Here is a 19939-nt window from a genome sequence, read left to right on the forward strand (position 1 = left end):
TGCCAACAATTGTCAGAGCCAAAGAGCATACATATGTGTGGCCATGTGATTTTCTAAATCACTTGAAGAAGAATCTTCCCACCCCACGGCCCCAGTACCACAAGGGACCATCTTTTCGAAATGACTCACAGAAGCAGAGACTCTTTAGAGATGGAAGGACAATGGTGACCACCAGTTCTGACGAAGAGAAAGCTGGATAATACTGTGGCTTGGCAAGGAGCAGCTAAATGGGGTCATGGCTGACCCCCAGCCCAGCGAACCCCAACCCAACACGGACCATGGCTGCCCTGGGCTCAAAGCCCTCTCGGTGAGGGGAGAAGTGCACATGCCCCATGCCCTCCCCACTCCTACAGCCTTCAGCTCATCATTTATTCAAGTGCTGAGTGTCTGCCCACTGGCCAGGCGCTGTGCTGTAGGCTCTGGGAATACAGGCATGAACTAGACAGGTGACGTCCCTGGCCTCACAGTGCTTACATTCTCCAGGGAGAGAGAGACATAAATAAATAAGGAATAAGGCAATATCAAGGTTTGTTAAGTGGAACAGCAGAAATAAAACAGTGGTGGTACAGACAATAACGGGGGGTGGGGTGGGGTGGGCAGGGGAGGCCTTTAGAATAAGGGGAAGTATGAACCAAGACCTGAAAAACTATGGACCTCCAAAGATGTCAGTATCCCAAAAACCCCAAAACCTATGACTATGGGACCTTACATGACAAAAGGGACATTGCAGATGGGCTTATATTAAGGGTCCTGAGATACGAGGAGCCTGAATTATCTGAGTGGGCCTCTGTAATCACAAGGGTCCTTATAAGAGGGAGGCAGCAGTGTCAGATTCAAAGGTATGATAACAGAAGCTGAGGTCAGAGAGAGATTTGAAGATGCTACACGGTTGGCTTTGAAGGTGAAGGGAGGGGCCGTGAGCCAAGGGATGCAGGCAGCCTCTAGAAGCTGAAAAATTTAGGCAAGAAAATGGACTCTCCCTTGCAGTATCCAGAAGGAATGCAACCCTGCTGACTACCTTGATTTCAGGACTTCTGACCTCCAGAACTGTAACATGATAAATGTGTGCTGTTTTTAAGTCATTAAATTTGTGCTAATTTGTTACAGCAGCAAGAGGAATCTCATGCAGACGAGAAAGCCACCTACGGTGAGCACTGGAAGATGAATGTCCCAGGCAGAAGGAATAGCAAGTGCAAAGGCCCTGAGCCTGCACCAAGGAGGCCAGTGTGGCTGCAGCAGGGTGAGCAAGAGTGGATGTGGAAGGTGAAGAGATCAGAAGTCACTGAGGTCAGATTGTGACAGGCTGGGAAGGCCTGGTGGAGTTTGGATTATATCCTACAAGACAACTGGAAATCTTTGCAGAGTCTGAGCAATTCTGGTGTCTCCAGGGCTTAAAAAGTCAGAGGTATTCCCCAAAGAGGATGTACAGAGGGCCAATAAGCACATAAAAAGATATTCAATACCATTAGTCATTAGGGAAATGCAAATCAAAATTACAGTGAGATACCACTTCACACCTGCTCAGATGGCTAGAAGTGAAAAGACAGACAATAACAAGTGCTGGGGAGGATATAGAGAAACTGGAACCCTCATACACTGCTGGAGGGAATGTAAAGAAGTGCAGCCAAGATGAAGAACAATCTGGCACTTCCTCAAAATGTTAAATATAGAGTTACCCCATGACTCAGTAATTCCACTCCTAGATGTCCACCTAAGGGAAATGAAAACTTGCAACTACATAAAAACTGAGACCACAAATGTGCACAGGGGCATTATTCATAACAGCCAAAAAGTGGAAAGAACCCAAATGTTCATCAACTGATGAATGCATACATAAAATGTGGTCCACCCATCAGTGCAATATTATTCAGTAATAAAGAGAAATTAAGCACCGATACATGGTACAACATGGATGAAACTTGAAAACTAATTGCCACAGGAGAGAAGCCAATCACAAAGGACTGCATATAAGAAGATTCCATTTATAGGAAACGCCCAGAATAGGCAATGCCGAAAGCTAAGGAAAATGGGAGGTGTGTGTGTGGGAGTGTTGGGGGTGACAATGAAAGGGTACAGGGTTTCTTTCCAGGATAATGGAAGTGTTCCAAGGGGTGCCTGGGTGGCTCAGTCAGTTGAGCGTCTGCCTTTGGTTCAGGTTGTGATCCCAGGGTCCTGGGATCGAGCCCCTCGATGGGCTCCCTGCTAAGCGGAGAGTCTGCTTCCCCCTTTCCCTCCGCCTCTCCCCCCCTGCTCGTTGTCTTTCTCTCTCTCAAATAAGTAAATAAAATCTTTTTTTTTTTTTTTAAAGTGTTCCAAGGGTGCCTGGGGGCTCAGTTGTTAAGCGTCTGCCTTCGGCTCAGGTCGTGATCCCAGGGTCTTGGGATGGAGCCCCACATCGGGCTCCTTGCCGAGTGGGGAGCCTGCTTCTCCCTCTCCCTCTGCCTGCCGCTCCACCTGCTTGTACTCTCTCTCTCTGTCAAATAAAAAATAAAAAAATCTTTAAAAAAAAAAGTGTTCCAAGATTGACTGTGGAGATGGATATACAACTCTGCACATACAAAATGCCATTGAATCGTACACTTTAAAAGGGTGAATTGTATGGTATGTGGATTATATCCCAATAAAGCTGCTTTTAAAAAGTCACAGGTTCCTAAATATCTTAGGAACAGAAGTTGCTCTGATGTTTACAGTCAAGGCCAACATGAAAAAAAAAAAAACTAGAGGGGTCTCTTATACAAAATTTGTCCACTGCCCAGGAAACATTCAAAGTAGATAAGTCACAGGTCATCGGAGCAAAGGAACACACTGCAGTCTAGAAAACCAGGTGGTAATAGACAGGGGTGTCCTGACATGTTACCAGTGACTGCCTCTGGGGGATGGACGGGGGAGGCTGAAGACCAGGAAAAGGAAAGACATTTACCTTCCTCTCTACCCCTGGTGTATTATTTACACTTGCAAATGCATGTGTTGCTTCTCTCCATTAAAAATCGTTAACAAAAATACATGCTAAAAATAAAAACCTAAATCCATGTTGCTAAAGAACACTGTTTGGCAAGGAGAAAAAATTGGGAATATTTTAAGTGAAAAAAAGCAAGCTATTAGAATGTACAAAATATCTGATTTTTGAAAACTGTATGCACATAAATGTTTATTATAATATACTAGAAGCTATAAACCACATAGCACCTGCTAGCACGTAGTAAGGAACCACGAAATGTTAGCTGCTGTTGTTGCCGTTCATTATTATTATTATTATTGACATCCAAATAAGAATGGTTATCCCTGAGTGGTGGAATTTGAGCTAATCTTTGTTTCCCACAGCATTTTGCAATAAGCATGTATTATTTTCGTTCCCGGTTTAAAACAGGATTTCTGAATCTGAGCACTATTGACCCTTTGGGCCAGACACTTCTATGTGAAGGGGGCTGTCCTGTGCATTGTAAGGCATTTAGCAACATCCCTGGCCTTTACTCACTGCACGCCCCAAGTTGTGATAACCAAAAATGTCTCCAAACACTTGTTCCCCAGGGGGCAAAATCGTCCCTGGTTGAGAACCACTAGGTTAAAATGTATATTATTTGCTCAAACTGGATGGATAACCTATACATGTTCATTTTATTATTTTTTCAACTGTACATATACATATATGTACATATATAGCATATACTATACATATATATCGTATACTTCGGTATATACAGGAGTACATACATATGCATATCATAATCTAAATTCTCAAGAAAATATAGAGATTATTTTTTAGTATATGTGCTGCCGAAGCGAGCACTAGAGATTATTTTTTAAATAAAGTGGCACCAGTTACACTGGCCTCCAACATAAAAATAATCATTGTTAATATTTCCTTATTACTTACTAGAATCTGGCACTTAAGTGTCAGATTATACAATTGTCATTACTCACAAGAACCTCCAGTTCACAGGTTAAGCTGAGGCTCAGAGGGGTTAAGCAAAGAGTGTCCAAAGTCACCAGCTGGGAGGAGGTGGAGCCTGGAATACAGACCTCTGCTTGGGAACCCTAGGACCACACGGGCGGCGTCCCCCCAGATGTCAGGCCCTCTCTGCAGATCATCAGGCGCAAACAAACAAACAAAACACACCAAGGACCTACGACGTCCTGGTGGAGTCAGACACCAGGGTTCAAATCCCACTCTGCCACTTGGCAAGGCCATGCCCGCAGGTAAGTTACTCCACCTCTCTCAATCCGTTTCTTCGTCTGTACACTGGGGTAGGAGAAATACGCACTTCACAGGCCCTTGTGGGAACTCAGGGACATAAGCCACTCCAAGTGCCTCCATTAGGGCCGGACGCTCAGTAAACAAAAACGCACAGCAAGTGCTGATAGCTTATTATGATAAGCTTTACCATAAACAGCAAAGTCGAACCGCTCACTACCTAGGGACAGACTAACATAACAACAGACATCTTCAAAGATCACCCAACACCTTCCAGACGATCCCCGTGGAGGGGGCGGAGAGGGTGTCCAGACCAGGGGCGGTGGCCGGCCCGAGGACACACGGCGAGACCCCGGTCCGGAATGGCAGCACAAAGAGCCCCTCGGTTCAGGACCCACTTAAACAGAAGTGGGCAGGGGGCTTAGGGGCGGAGTCGCGGGGGAGAGGGTGCACTCACCGAACTGCATCCAGTCCCACTCGCTGAGCGTGTCCATGTTGCGGCACAGGTCGTCCAGCACCCAGGCGGGCAGCTGGTAGATGTAGCAGGACATGGCTGGGCTCCGGGGGCCGGTGGGCAGGCGCGCGGACAACTGGGACAGCTGCGCCGGGGACCCGGTTCCTCCACTCCGGGAGCGGGCGGGTCCCACCGGGCGGGTCCCACCCGGCCGCCCCCTCCCGGGGAAGTGGGCGGGGCTGGGCGCTGGACACCACCGCCCCCCAGCGGCCACGCTTGGCGCGACACCGCCCAGCTGTCTGGAGCGAGCCGCTGCGGAACCAGCAGGGTCTGAGCTGGGAGGGGAAACTGAGGCCCGGAGTGGGGAGGGAACCCGTTTAAGGACACACGAAAGAGTTCAGTGGCAGTCCCAGGAGGTCTTCTGACTCCACGCCCAGTGCTTTTGACGCTCCGCCACATAGAATTCATTCAACAAATATTCTGCTAATCACCTACTATATGCCAGGCAAGGTGTTCCAGGTGTTGGAGATACACGAGTGGGAAAACCCTACAAACCTTCTTGCTTTCATGGGACTTACAATCTAGATGGTGGAGGGAGAAAACTAACCATAAGTAATAAAAGTACTTAATAAATAAGTTAGGTGGTGTGTTGAAAGGTAGTAAATGCTATTGCACAAAAGAAAAAGGAAAGGTGGTTAAGGGGAATTAGGAATTCAGAGCAAGCAGCGGGAGGACTCTTAAATAGAGGAGTCAAGATAGATTTTATCATAATAGCGGCTAACATTTATTGAGCAGCTACTACGTGCCAGGCACTGTTCCAGGTGCTCCAAATATCTCTGAGGAAAAAAGGACAAAATCCATGCCCTGCAGGGAGACAAACAATAAGCAGTAAATAACTTAGCACTATAGAAGATGATAGGTAACATTCCAGAACAAAAGCAGAGTGTGGGAGCGCTTAAGAAACAGCGGCCCTGAGGAGGACACTCTGCCTCTCCCTTGGCTTCCTGACCTGAAAGGAAGAGAGAAAACTCGCCTAGGAAAGGCACCCTCCCTCCATGAAAGGGGAGGAAAAGAAGACATTCTCATCAGTCCCGAGGGGGCATCAGAAGAACCTGCCCAGAAAAACCTTCCCCGGTCAGTTTCCTTCCATCTACTGGCCTTCCCACGGTGAGCTGAGCTCAGAAGCCTAAAACTGCTTTGCTCTCTCCTGTCATTTCTCCACAGCGTGATCTTTCTTTGTGGAAGACGTGCTATAGAAACGGGAATTCCGAGGCGCCGGCTGTTCTGAATGATTTCTGGTGCAGGTTTCTCCTGCCTGATGTGCGCTGCATGTGTCATTTGACTGTTTCTCTCCCCCGTGATCTGTCTCTTCCTGACAGGGGTCTCAGCCAACAACTCAGAAGGGGAGTAGAGGGAACATTCTTGCTCCCCTACACCTGCTGAATGCACATGGACACACACCGCAACCCTCCCCGCCACGCGCGCGCACCCCACCCCGCCCCCCATCCCTGCCCTACGTGTACCTTACGTACCTCTGCACTGACTCGAGATTTGGCAATAGCCTTGGTTGCCCTGCAATGTTTCCAAGCCTCGGCGCTCCCCAACCTTCCCCACCCCGAACCCCGCCCCTTCGAAGAAGAACTAATCTAATTCGGGGAGCTTCCAGGTTGCTTGATCGCCTGAAATTGTGGGGACAGAGGCGTTCCTGGAGAGGGGGCACGGAACACGGAAGCTCTGCTCCCCTTCCCTTTGCCTCTGTTCCATCTGGAGTTTGCTCAGTTGTATCCTTTTAGGACACAGTGATCATGTAAGAAATGAGAAAAAAAGGACTGAAGGACTGAAAGAAAAAAAAAAAAAGCAGAGTGTGATGGGGGTGCCTGGATGGCGCAGTCGGTGAAGCTTCCGACTCTTGGTTTCGGCTGCGGTAGTGATTTCACTGTCATGAGGTGGAGCCCCAATCAATTCCGGCTCCCGCTCAGTGTCGAGGCTGCTTGAGATTCTCTCTCTTCCTCTCCCACGCACTCTCTCTTTCTCTCTCTCTCTCTAAAATAAATAAATCTTAAAAAAAAAAAAAAAAGCAGAGTGTAATGAAAGAGAGTGGGGATGGCTCATTGCATTATTCATTATCTTAGAAGGTAATAAATCTTAATGGGGGAAAGCAGAATAAGAGTGACCTCAGGGCAAATTGAATTATTAAATAGGGTAGGGGAGAACTTATACTAATAATGGCAAGTATTTATTGATCATTTACGATGTGCAGACTTCACCTGAGTTGTTTTGCCTACTGCTCACAACGACCCTATTAGGTAGGTGTGCTCCATTCTACAGGTGAAGAAACCAAAGCACAGAGAGGTTGAGTAACTTGCCTAACATCATACAGGTACAAGTGACAGAACTGGGATTTGAACCCAAAAGTCTGACCACTGGCTACAAACTGCCTCATTATTATAATAACTACCATTTACCTATACCTACAATGTATTTTGCATAAATTATCTTCTGTAATTCTCATAAGCCTATGCTATAGATAGTATTATCCCTTTTTTATATACATTAATAGAGGGGTTCCAAGAGATTAGGCAGTGTCACTGAGGGTGGATAAACTGGAGTTCCACTTTGTGGCCATAAACATCAGCTAAGGAGTATGGCTGCAGAAGAAGGGAACTGAAATTAAAGTGGGAAGTCCTGGGGGCAAGTCCTGGTTCTGCCACCAACAGCCTTTGTGACCCAGGACAACCCATTTCACTTCTCAAACTTTTGCTTTCCACATCTGTAAAATGACACTAATTATTTATATTGCCTAGAGTCGTGAGCTAGGGAAGTGGATTAAATCAATTTATACAGCCCATATAGAATGCCTGCTACAGGGTCTTTCTTGTACAGAGAATAGGCTTAAAGAATGGTAGCTGCCCTATTAAAAAGAGCTCCGGGCAGAGTGCTCCGCCAATCCTTCAAAGGACAAAGGATCAAAGGACATCAAACTAATTTTTAAAAGAAAGGAAAAGAAAAGAAAAAGTCACCCACCGCCTTAGAATTCTATCAGGATACAAGCCCTAATTCAGTCACTGTCGGCTCTTCATCCTGGAGCAAATTTGCAGTTTTCTCTTTTGGAAACTGGATATTCTGCCCTAGCCACTTTGAAGGATTGGGGTGAAGCTGACATGAAACTCCAAATGCTTGAGATAAACTGTAAAGTACTTAGCCCAGTAAAGCGTTGCTTGTATGCAAGTCCATTCCTTTGATTTTGGAAGAGGGGTCTATTTCAGTGTTCTGTGACTGCTTTTCAGGGGAAGTCGCGTGTTTCAGCAGTGGTTGAAGGTGGAATTGAAGGGGAAAGCACCTACATCTCAGGACAAACATCCTCTTCTTTCATTTTTTCTACTTACAGAGTCCTCTGCTGCTTCTCCCTCTCTTCTGCAAGCACAGAGCTTCTGTCTTTGTAGCATTATTCCCTTAGTGCCATGGGGCCTCTTCCCCTTGATGGAGCTTTGAGACCACAGGAGATTTGCATTCGGCCTTGGCCAGTCCAGTATGGACAAGTCCCCACAACTCCTCTCTGTGCTATCTCCTTGGGCTCTTGGCAAGTTTCCTTCTTACCCCATCCTCAGGGCTTGGAATCTGAGTGCTAGGATTTTCTCCTCCAGGGAGACCTAAGTAGTTCAGGGCCTGTGCAGGTCCTCTTAGGGGCACATCTTGGTCCCCATTCTTTAGAATAAATTCTTCAAAGTTAGATTGTTGTTATTACAAATTAATAGTGCTGCCACTCTCCTACCAAGGACCAAGCATTTAGCATACATTATCTGGGATCTTCACAACAACCCTACAAGGTAGGTTTATTGTTGCCATTCTACAGATGAGAAAAGTGAGACATAAGTCCAGATTGGCCAAGTGACAGGATTCAACTCAAATCTGACTCCGAAGGAAGTGCTCTTTCTACTCGATTATACTGCCTCGCCACAAAGAGAAATTTCCTTTGATCCTGCACAGTTCATTCCTTCCCCTAATTAGCTGCTTTCCATGGCCAACACCCTCCCTACCACAATCAGCTAGAAACAATTATTGAGGTTGAATGTAATTAGTTATATAGTTATATCATTTTGACCTATTCACATTTAATTACCTTGAAATTATAGTCAGTGGACTGCACTCCAGCTGCACACCAGAATTACCCAGGGAGATTTAACAAACTATACATGCCCAGCCTGACCTCCGCAGATCCAGACTCAGTTGTGGGTGGGGCTGGGATGGGGCTCAGGCACTGGCATTTTTTTTTCAGATTCTCTCTTCTTTTTTTTAAAGTTTTGACTTATTTATTTTTATTTAATTTTTTTTTTAGAGAGAGAGAATGGGGGGGCAGAGGAGAGGGAGAGAGAGAATCTTAAGCAGGCTCCATGCCCAGTGCAAAGCCCAATGTGGGGCTTGATCTCACAACCCTGAGGTCACGAGTCAGATGCTTAAACAACTGAGCCATCTGGATGCTCCTTAAGTTTTTATTTTAATCACCCAGTGTTCATAACAACAAGGCACTGGCATTTTAAAAAGCTTCCCAGATTTGGGGTACCTGGATGGCTCAGTCAGTTGAGCATCTGACTCGATTCCGGCTCAGGTCATGATCTCAGGGTTGGGGGATCAAGGCCCACATGGGGCTCCGTGCTCAGCGGGGAGTCTGCTGGGGATTTTCTCTCTCTGTCCCTCTCCTTGTGCCCCTCCCCCAACTCGTGCTCGCACTCTCTCTCTCTCTCTCTTACATAAATAAATCTTTAAAAAATAAAATAAAAGCTTCCCAGGTAATTCAAATCATGTGCAGAGTTGAGAACCAGTGTTTTATCAGGAAGTTGGGATAAGAAAGAAGACTGGTAGTGGATTAACAATAATAAAGCTTCTCTGTGTACTTTGCACATGTTTTTTCTTCCTAATAAAAGTATCTTCAGGATGCCTGGGTGGCTCAGTTGGTTAAGCATCTGCCTTCGGCTCAGGTCATGATCCCAGGGTCCCGGGATCAAGTCCTGCACTGGCCTCCTTTCTCAGCCAGGAGCCCACTTCTCCCTCTGCCTGCCACTCCCCCTGCTTGTGCGCGCACTCTCTTTCTGACAAATAAAATCTTTTTTAAAAATAATAAAATAAATAGGGCGCCTGGGTGGCTCAGATGGTTAAGCGTCTGCCTTCGACTCAGGTCATGATCCCAGGGTCCTGGGATCGAGTCCCACATCAGGCTCTCTGCTCCTTGGGAGCCTGCTTCTCCCTCTGCCTCTCTCTCTCTGTCTCTCATGAATAAATAAATAAAATCTTTAAAAAAATTTAAAAATTAAAAATATCTTCATTGGTTTTTCTGATAGTACATGATGATTGTAAAAAAAAAAAAAGAGTTGTTAACCTTAAAATAAAACTGTCAGCTATTTTACCAGCAAAAATGGGTTTATTCGGGAATAGCAGAGAATTGCGATTCAGGACACACAAGCTACTACAAAACCATAGGCAAGTCACAGAACGAAAAACAAGAAGGCTCTTTTACAGAGGAAAGAGGGGAGTTGGGAGTGCTGTTATAAACAAAGTCCATTGGAGCAAACCGGGAGTTCAAAGTATAGTGGCTTTTCATTGGCTGAGTTGTCTCATTGGCTAGGCTGTTGCTGGGAGAAGAGGAAAACCTTTTTTCCCCCTACTGGGATAGTGGCGTCCACCTGCAATGTCCCTCTCTTCCTGTTGGGGTCTACAACTGATCAGGAGTGGTAGGGCGCGAGAGCTCCCCCTGCTGGCCGCCTGACTCGATTTTAGTGAGTTTTCCTTTTACTAATTTTCACAGAGTGAATTAAGAAAAAACCTAGTCCTAGTCTCTCCTCCTCCTGTATAGGAAAAACAACCCAGCTCTACCTTCTCCTGTATGTTTCTCCTTGACTTTTACACAGGACACTTAACTTTTGACACTTCTGGTCACCAAATGTTGTGGGAGGGGAGCAATTCCCCACAACAAGCAATTCTCTGCAACACCAGCTGGGTTTCCTACAACTTAACTTACTTCTAACACTGGCTACCTGTAGATAGTGTCAGATCCCACGGATCCCATCTGCCAGAGAAAATCCCATCTGCCAATCCCAGTCTGTGGTGAGGGGAAACCCCAAGAAGGTTTTTGGGGGCAGGGAGTTCAGGTGTGCCAACAAAAAAGGGAAATATTGAAGGGGTATCAGGCAGCCCAGTGACTGGCATAGAGTAGGAGTGAGATGCTAAGAATGGGATACAGAAACCTCGTGTGAAAGTATCTGAAAGTTCACACTGGTGCTCACATGTCAAGAGTGCAAAACACTGATATCTATTTCATACCCTTAGTGTGTTGGATTTCTGGGACAGTGCCTGCCCTTTTATCACCTTTTCTAAAAGTATAAGCACTGATAAATGGAAACCACCTCCCTTCTTTGGCTCTTTTTTTTTTTTTTTTTTTTAATAGACTTTAAGATCACAGCATAATTGAGAGGAAGGTGCAGGGATTTCCCATATACCTCCTGCCCCCACACATGTAAAGCTTCCCGCATGATCAACATCCCCACCAAAGTGGTACATTTGTTACAACTGATGAAACTTCACTGACACAGTTATCACCCCAAGTCCATAGTTTACTTTAGGGTTCATTCTTCGTGTTGTATATTCCATGTTGTAAAGACTCACATATTCCATGTTGTAAAGATACATATTATAGTATCATACAGAAGAGTTTCATTGCCCTAAAAAAAATCCCATGCTCTGCCTATTCATCCTACCCTCCCCTCTATACCCTGATAACCATTATCTTTTTACTTCATAATTTGGCCTTTTCCAGAAATGTCATACAGCTGAAATCATACACTGTGTGACCTTTGTAGATTGGCTTCTTTCACTTAGTGATATGCATTAAAGTTTCCTTTTAGTGCTGAGTAATATTCTGTGGTCTGGAACCAGTTTATTTATCCATTCACCTACGAAAGGACACCTTGATTCCTTCTAAGTTTTGGCAATTATGAATGAGGTTGCTATAAATATCCAAGTTTTTAACTCCTTTGGGTAAATACCAAGGAGCATGATTCCTGAAATATAAGAGAATGTTTACTTTTGTAAGAAACTGCCAACCTGTCTTCCAAAGTGGCCATGCCATTTTGCATTCCCACCAGCAGTGAGAATTCCTGTCGCTCAGTATCTTCGCCTGCATTCATTGGCCATCCTCCAGATTTTGGCCACTCTGATATGTGTGCATTGGTATCTCGTTGTTGTTGCTGCTGTTGTTGTTGTTGTTAATAGACTCCATGCCCAGTGTGGAGCCCAGTACCAGGGCTTGAACTCACAACCCTGAGATCAAAACCTGAGCTGAGATCAAGAGTCAGATGCTGAACTGACGGAGCCATCCAGGCGCCCCTCTCCTTCTTGTTTTAATGTGCATTTCCCTGGTGATATATGATGTGGCACATCTTCTCATACGCTTGCTCGACAACTGTATATTTTCTTCAGTGAGGTGTCTGTTAAGGTTGGTTCTGTTTATGTGGAAAATAAAAAACAACACCTTTTCCCAATGTATTTTTCTTCTCAATGCTTTTCTGTAGTGCTCAATTTTTTTCACAGTGAAATTTTATTTTTACACGAAAAATAAAGCTAAAAGAAACAATGTGGTTTTTAAAAAAAACGGGATGAGGAGGGGCACTTGAGTGGCTCAGTCCCACTCTTGGTTTCAGCTCAGGTCATATCTCAGGGTCATATCTCAGGTCATATCTCATATGCGCCGGGCTCCACGCTTGGCGCAGAGTTTGTGTGAGATTCTCTCTCTCCCTCTCCCTCTACCCCTCCCCTCAGTTGTGTTCTCTCTAAATAAATAAATAAAATCTAAAAAAACCCCACCAGGGTGAAAAAGAAAAAAATTAAAACTTAAATAAATACATACACACATACACATGGCTCAGTCAGTAGAGCACAGGACTCTTGATCTTGGGGTCGTGAGCTAGAGCCCCACGTTGGGTGTAAAGATTACTTAAGGAAATAAAAAAAATAAAAAATAAAAATAAAAATAAAAGAAACCACGGTTGGAAAGAAAAGGGCCTGAGCATGAAGACAGTTGCTTATGTCTGCAATGCCCCTCCCCACTTAAGCCTTTACAGAAACACAGAGCCACACAGAACACACCCGACCTATTTCCTTTGCTCAGCACCATTTAATGTGTTCAAGAACAGCTTTTTTTCTTTTTTTTAACTCAAAATAGGAAACATCACAGTCTCTTAGGAGCAATACATTTAATACAGTCATAAAATTTTAAATGAAAAACATGTATTATTCATGCTACAGGTTTTCAATCCTCCTTGGACAACACAAAAAAACACAGTACTCAAACTGCACGTTTTCACAGGATGAACATGAATCTCACTTGGACACAAAGAAAGACTACAAAAAAATTGAAACCAACGTTGAACGAACCCAGCAACGGCAGGATTCCTGACATTCCCCCATCCCATTCTCCCCTTGAACGCACACCACTGCCTGCTCCCCAGCATTTCTTCCTTCCTGCCCAGCAGCTCAGTAACATGTCAGACACCAAGACGTGTGTCATGAATGAGTGCTACAGCATGCTTAAAAAACAAAGGCCAACTTATTAATTGAATGTTGAAAGAGGGGATTAAGACGAGGTGAAACAAAATCTAGGGGAAACGGTGGGGCACTGTCTTACTCACTTCACACTGATTTCAGAGCACAGGAATTGTGCTCAAAGGTTAGTATAGGAACTACAGATACCAAGAAATATCCCATTGTTTATAAAAGGAAGACTGCACCAATGTCTACAAAGAGCTTATAATACCATGGGAAAATATTTAAGTTATAAAGTTATAACTAAGAAGGCAGAATACAAAACTGTATATTCAGTATGATCTCAACTATGTAAAACCAAACCAATCACAAGATGCCCTAAAAAGGCCAAAGTTCAAAATGTTTTGGGGCTGTATTCAAGTAGTGTATCTACAGTGATCTTTTTTTTTCTTTTACTTTACTGTCTTTACCAAAATTTTCTCTACTGGGGGGATTTTTTTTTTTTTTTTTAACTATTAGTTACCAAAAAAGAAAGCCTGACAGAAGTATTGAATTTGAGTTAATCAATTTAAGTCCAGCCTATAAGAAAGGACTTGTACATTTATGAAACTATAAAACATTTCAGGCTACTCCCTGAATCCATTATGTGTTATGAGTAACTTCCGAGAAGTAGAGGGTCTCTGCCTCTCCTCCAGCCAGGTGCAAAGTGTCACTAGATCCTACCTGATGAAAAATGTTGAACTAAGAGCCTTGCAAGTCCAGATGAGCCCGCAAGTGACTCCCCTTAGTGGTCTCCACTGCCCCAACACCACTGGCCCCTGGTTAAAACATTGGCAGCATTAAAAAAAAAAATGCTAAGCCAAACAGAAATGTAGTGGATTTACAAAAAAGTAACAGAAATACCCACACTTAGCAAAAACCTATTTACAGTACAGTAGTAGTTCCTTAATACTAGAACTAAACAAGAGGACAGCTATTTTCTCCTACCTTCTGTGCCGACATCAAGTTTCAAAAAAGCGATCATCACAATAACTGTAGAAAGCTAATCCTGGTTTAGAAACAAATAAAATAGAACTACAACAACAGCGGACAGAGAAAAGGCAGAAAATTTAGAAAGTTATAAAAAGTGCTTTCTATAAAAGTGATTCCCTTTAAAACATTTGTTTACTCTATACACTGTAAGGTCCCCACCTCCCCACCCCCCCAAAAAAGGGCAAAACCTCCAAACACTTTCTACCAAAGTATCCACTGGTTTGTTCATTCAACAAACATTGACTGAAGGCTATCATAATGTGTGAGGCACTGGGGTCTCAAAGAGAAGACAGACTTGTCCCTGCCTCAAGGACATCTCTGTCTTCTCAAAGCAGGAGGCGGACACATCGCCAACCACAACACAGCAATTAAAAGCAGATGCTACTGCTTTCTTACAATCAAAGAATATGCTGCAATTCTTATTGAATTACTTACACAAAAGTCCTTACATAGAAACTTTCCTGACTTACTAGGAGGCAAAAATGCAACTACCCAATGAATACTTCTAGAAGGGGGCAGGCATTAAATTGCATTTTGTGATATTTGCCCCTAAACATCACAATGGCTAGTGAAGTCAGTTAACTTTCCTTTAAGCAATGGAGGATTTTTTATCTGAGAATGAGACACCTTGAATCTGAGAATAAGTGACCAGTCCTAAGCGTAGATCAAGACTAGTCAGTACCATCAAAGGCTCAGACTCAGGAGTGCAAATTTCAATTAAAATCCTCAGTCTCCCCTTCCAGCCGTTGATTTTCAATATGCTCCTGTGTCAGCCGCTCCAGGTCTTTCCTTACATTCGGGTGGTCTTCCAGATCTTCATAGAGTGATCTCACGATGTCCAGTCTCCTGTAATTCTCAGGCTTGACTAGGCTTCGGACAACCTGGAGGCACCGCTCTTTCAGAGTATATACTGTAAATGCAGAAAACCAAATCCTCAGCAGCAGACTCAAGCCTTGGGACAAGGGATGAGCAAGAGGCTTTGCCAACCATAGCAATTCCATTTACTATAGACAGACCTCACTTTGGGCAAAAAAAGTGAGTACGTGTGTGGCAGAGTATAACGTGATGGCCCTAATGGACATCTCATGGTATGCAGGACCTCATGTAGTAACTTCCCCTTACAAGTGGGCTGGGCTTGTGATGTGCTTTAACTAAATGAATGTGGGTGACGTAACAGACACTGTGCCAATTCTGAACCTAACCTTTAAGAAGCCCTGGCAACTTCCACTTTTACACTCTCAGGAGCCCTGAGCTACACTGCACGAGAGACTACACAAAAAGGAACAAGCCCTGAGAATGCATGGGAGAGAGGCCCAGCCGCCAGCCAACCTGCCAGCAGTCAGCCACACCAATGACCACCAATGAGCAGAATAACCACCTATCTGAGCTCAGCCCAGACTGCAGAATTATGAATAAATACTTTGGGGGTAGCTGTTAACACAGCAATAGATAACCAAAATAATCTGTAACTGGATTTTGAGGAACTCCAGTTCTATTTTAAACTCACTAGGGAACTTACTCTTTAAGGGTATCCTATAAGGCAAAATTTACATTTATCAATTTAACTTATCAACTTATCTATTTTTGTACACCTACTTCCTTAAAACAGGATCCACATATACGTATCAGTTTGATCCGTATGAAGCTACAGGTATTTGGGTTTGTTTTTAAGATTTTATTTTTAAGTAATCTCTGTACCCAACTTGGGGCTCAAACTCACAACCCCAAGATCAATAGTTACATGCTCCACCGAGTAAGCCAGCCAGGCGCCCTTGTATTTGGGGTTTTTTAATCCACAAGAACATAAGTTTCTTCGGGTTCAACCTAATAAAATTAATTGAGTTTTAAACAAATGGTAAACTATGATGTTAATGTTCAATTCGGTGATTTTTTTAAAACTGTTTGGCACTGTGAGCTTGAATGGGTTAAATAACATTAAAAGATACAACACTAGAAGCCATGGTATCTCATTCTCTATACCTTATTCCAGACTCCAGTGCATAATTCTGCTCTAAGGCCAGGTAAACAACACATTCATAATTCTACGATCAGGTATTTTATTTACTTATTTATTTTTTAAAAATTTTAAGTACTCTCTACGTGGGGCTCGAACTCATGACCCCGAGATCAAGAGTCACATACTCTACCAACTGAGCTAGCTGGGGGCCCCTACAATCAGATATTTTAATTTAGCCCACCTCTGACAAGCCCAAGAGCTTCTGAGAAACCACAACATCTTTGTTCAATATAGAGCATACAAATAAATCTGTTCCATTTTATTTGTGGTGGAGAATAGGACACAGAAAGGTTGATAATTTGGCTAGCATCCAGTAAAAACCAATAAAGGTCTGGTTCCTTCAAGTGGCCTATTCTCTACTTATTACAACAGCCTTATCTTTTTATTTATTATTTTTACTTATTTATTTATTTTTAAGTAATCTCTATACCCAATGTGGGGCTTGAACTCATGACCCCGAGATCAAGAGTCACATGTTCTACAGACTGAGCCAGCCAAGAGCCCTCAGCCTTATCTTTTTAAAAGTAAGATGGAGGGGTGCCTGGGTGGCTCAGATGGTTAAGCGTCTGCCTTCAGCTCAGGTCATGATCCCAGGGTCCTGGGATCGAGTCCCACATGGGGCTCCTTGCTCAGCGGGACCTGCTTCTCCCTCTGCCATTCCCCCTGCCTGTGCTCTCTCTCTGACAAATACATAAATAAAATCTTAAAAAAAAAAAAAAAGGTAAAATGGAACATCAGTACCTGGCAGTGTGATGTTGGCAAAAATAGGCTGTCCATCAACATTGAGAGATGGCACAAACAGCTCAGTCTGGTTAACCAGAAGCCCATCATATGTCCCTGCATCTCGGAAGAGCCAAAGGTGACCTGTTAAAACAAGCAGAGGCTGTTAGGTAGCCACACACCCATTTCCTTCATCTTCCTGGACTGACACTGAAGTACTTGCCTCTCATTCTGCTTAAATATCGGACAAAGCCCTTCCAATAATATTATCTTACTCAATCCTCACAATAGATCTATTTATATGAGAGAAAATAGGTCTAAAAAAGCCAAGCGACTTGCTCAAGGGAACAGGGACAGTAAGGGAAAAAAAGGCGTGTACTTGAGGCTCCAAATACTGTGCCTTTTCTGCTACCATGGTCAAAAAGCAAAGTACATGAATTGCAAATCACACCACACACTGCAAACTAAAACAAAGAACTTCACCAACTCCTTACATCTGTGCTTCTCAAGAACAAGAAAGTGCAAAAACATCATGTTGACAAAAAGAAGCCAGACAGAAAAGGGTACATTCTGTAGGAAAAGACACAGGAGGGAACTTTCTGAAATGATGGAAATGTTTTAATATAGAATTTGACCTAGGTGTTGCTGTATTTGTCAAAAATACATCAAACTCTTAAGATCTGTGCATTTTACTATATGTATATTATACTTGAATTTAAGAAACAAATACATCATATGCCAAGAAAAAAGAGGGAGGGGAAAAAGGAGGGAACCACCCCCCCACCCCACCCCCACCCCCCGCCCAGACCTAACATTCTATTAAGGGAGGTAGAGATTGTGTCTGAATAAAGACATCATTAAAAATTAATCAATTAACTAATTAGTTAAATACATCATGTGTTCCTAGGGCACAAACTTACTTGAAGATTTGGTGGAAAAACTTAAGAAATGTAACTGGTAAGTAATTTTTTTTATTATGGTAAAACATACATAAAATTGACCACTTTTAAGTGTACAGTTCAGTGACATTAAGTACATCCACATAGTAATTTTTTTTAAATTTTATATTAAATCAGGCACAAATTTTGGAGAAGAAATTCACAATTTCTTAGATAAAATAGGAGACTACAGAAATGTTGATCCCTGGAAGAATTGTGTTCTCCCTCATTTAATATCAAGGGAAGTTTGGTGTAAACATTTGAAAAGCATTTCTGAGTACGCCCCTCTCAAGGCAAAAGGATCCACTGGGATCCTCCCAGGACGGCTGTGAAAAATAACCGAGTACTACTTCTCTTTTTGAAAGCTATGGGAAGATCACTGTCTCCTTAGCTATAAGGCCGAGTTATCCTTCACCTGGGTTATTACAACAGCTTCCTAACTGGCTCCTCACCAGCAGTCTTCCCTCTCCAAGCCGCTGTGCAACCCGGGGGGAGCTTTTCAGTATTAAAATCTGTCACTGTCATTTCCCTGCTTAAAAACGCAATGGCCCCTCACTCCGCAGGGGAAAAATCATCTTTCAGGCTTCCTCTCCCACCATTCCGTACCTTCTCCCAAGACTCCAGGTGTTGTTAGCCCAAGCGGTTCCCTCTAGCTACATCTCTCAACTCCTATCTTGTGTCGGTTACCCCCTATGCGTCCAGCGGGCCTCCTTTTCTTCCGCTCAGGGAAGCTCTAGGTGAAACTACACACCCCCGTCCTTCACTGAGCAGGAGCCTGCTCCAAGCTCCCACTTTCCGCTGTGCTCCGTTCCCCTAGCAGCAACTGGGACACTGGCTGGTTATGTGTGTGTGCGGTCGTCCGTCCCCGCCCCCGGCCTGTGTTCTCCCGGAGGCAGGGACCTGGCCCACTGGGGACCTTGGAGAATGTGACATTCTCCCATTCACGGACTGAACTAATAGGCATTAGGTAGGGAGCACTTTTAGTGGTAAACACACGTGTAAGGGGGGAAAGTCACCTCACATGATCATTATTCGGTCCTATAGAGAATTCGCTGCCACTTCCTCGCAGCGTCAACCCGGATCTGTCACAACCTCTCAGGGGCACCGGCAGGCGCTCGCTGCGCCCCGGGACAAAGGGGTTGGCGCGGTCGGGCTGGGCCGGGCCAGGCCGGGGCGACCCCGGCCCGCCTACCTCGGTAGCTGTGGATGCGGCGGCCCGTGCCGGGCGGCAGCGTCGGGTAGGGCTGCGGCTCGCCGTCGAAGTTGAGCCACACCGGCAGCACGACGCGCGGGCTGCGGTTGCAGAAGATGACCTGCGACGGCTCACAGGAGTTCACTGAGCGCAGCACCGGCCGCGGCTGCCCGGCCTCCATCTCCTCCTCGGCGCCCGGCTCCTCGGGGTCAGACTCTTCCGGGCCGGACTCCTCGGCGCCCGACTCCTCCCCGCCGTACTCTTCCGGGCCCACCTCCTCGGCGCCCACCTCCTCCGCACCTGCCTCAGCCTCTTCCACGTTCCCTGCCTTCCGGGGCATCACCTCCCGGAGCCCAGACAACCCGAGCCTCGCCGCCTCGGGATTTGCGGGCCTCACGGGGCGGAGCTGAGCGTGCGTGCGTGCGCGTCCCCGCAAGCGTGCGTGCTCTTTTCGCGCGCCCTCGGTCGGGGATGGAAGAGTGTGCAGAAAGGGCGGGCTTGAAAGTGTGCGGAAGCGCAGGTGGGACCTCCGGCCACGGGAACCGAGCTTGCAGGAGGCGGAGGCTGGTGTCAGGCTACTTCAGCCGCGGGTTTCCTCTATAAAATGGATTTTTTTTTTCTCGCACCAGTAAGCTTTTGACACAGCATTTCCTTGACTTCATTCATTCTCTCTCTCTCTTTTTTTTTTTTTTAAGATTTTTATTTATTTATTTGACAGAGACAGAGACAGCGAGAGCAGGAACACAAGCAGGGGGAGTGGGAGAGGGAGAAGCAGGCTTCCCGCTGAGCAGGGAGCCCGATGCGGGGCTCGATCCCAGGACCCTGGGATCATGACCCGAGCTGAAGGCAGACGCTTAAGGAC

At 45.0% G+C, this 19939-nt stretch overlaps 2 protein-coding genes across 6 annotated transcripts in view; both read right to left on the reverse strand.

Annotated features, from left to right (window-relative positions):
- IRAK2 (interleukin 1 receptor associated kinase 2) overlaps positions 1-4879 on the reverse strand; it is a 59199-nt gene extending 54320 nt beyond the window's left edge. For 3 of the 5 annotated variants that reach the window (XM_064592405.1, XM_045861847.3, XM_064592398.1), the window contains exon 1: positions 4650-4878. In XM_064592405.1, the coding sequence (XP_064448475.1) occupies positions 4650-4743 (94 nt within the window). In that variant the 5' untranslated portion in view covers positions 4744-4878. Of the gene's footprint in view, positions 1-4649 lie in introns of all 5 variants that reach the window. The other 2 variants (XM_064592411.1, XM_045861846.3) reach the window with 2 other exon arrangements.
- A 9816-nt stretch (positions 4880-14695) lies between these two features.
- Positions 14696-19495, reverse strand: VHL (von Hippel-Lindau tumor suppressor). Its single transcript, XM_045861848.3, has 3 exons — positions 19078-19495; positions 16969-17091; positions 14696-15120 (listed from the first exon to the last, which is right to left on the reverse strand). Exons 1-3 carry the CDS (start codon positions 19415-19417, stop codon positions 14924-14926), a joined length of 660 nt encoding a protein of 219 aa, XP_045717804.1. The 5' UTR covers positions 19418-19495; the 3' UTR covers positions 14696-14923.
- Between the last annotated feature and the right edge of the window lie 444 nt (positions 19496-19939).

This window comes from Mirounga angustirostris, unplaced genomic scaffold (assembly GCF_029215605.1).
Source record: "Mirounga angustirostris isolate CCGP_5_RB_7025 unplaced genomic scaffold, mMirAng1.0.hap1 SCAF_1, whole genome shotgun sequence".
Taxonomy (NCBI): domain Eukaryota; kingdom Metazoa; phylum Chordata; class Mammalia; order Carnivora; family Phocidae; genus Mirounga; species Mirounga angustirostris.

Coding starts and splice junctions, on each gene's coding strand:
- VHL (XM_045861848.3), bottom strand. CDS start 19,417: ATGCCCCGGAAGGCAGGGAACGTGGAAGAGGCTGAGGCAGGTGCGGAG. Junction 17,092..19,077: donor CCGCATCCACAGCTACCGAG/GTAGGCGGGCCG, acceptor TTGTTTTAACAG/GTCACCTTTGGCTCTTCCGA. Junction 15,121..16,968: donor TGCCAACATCACACTGCCAG/GTACTGATGTTC, acceptor CTGCATTTACAG/TATATACTCTGAAAGAGCGG.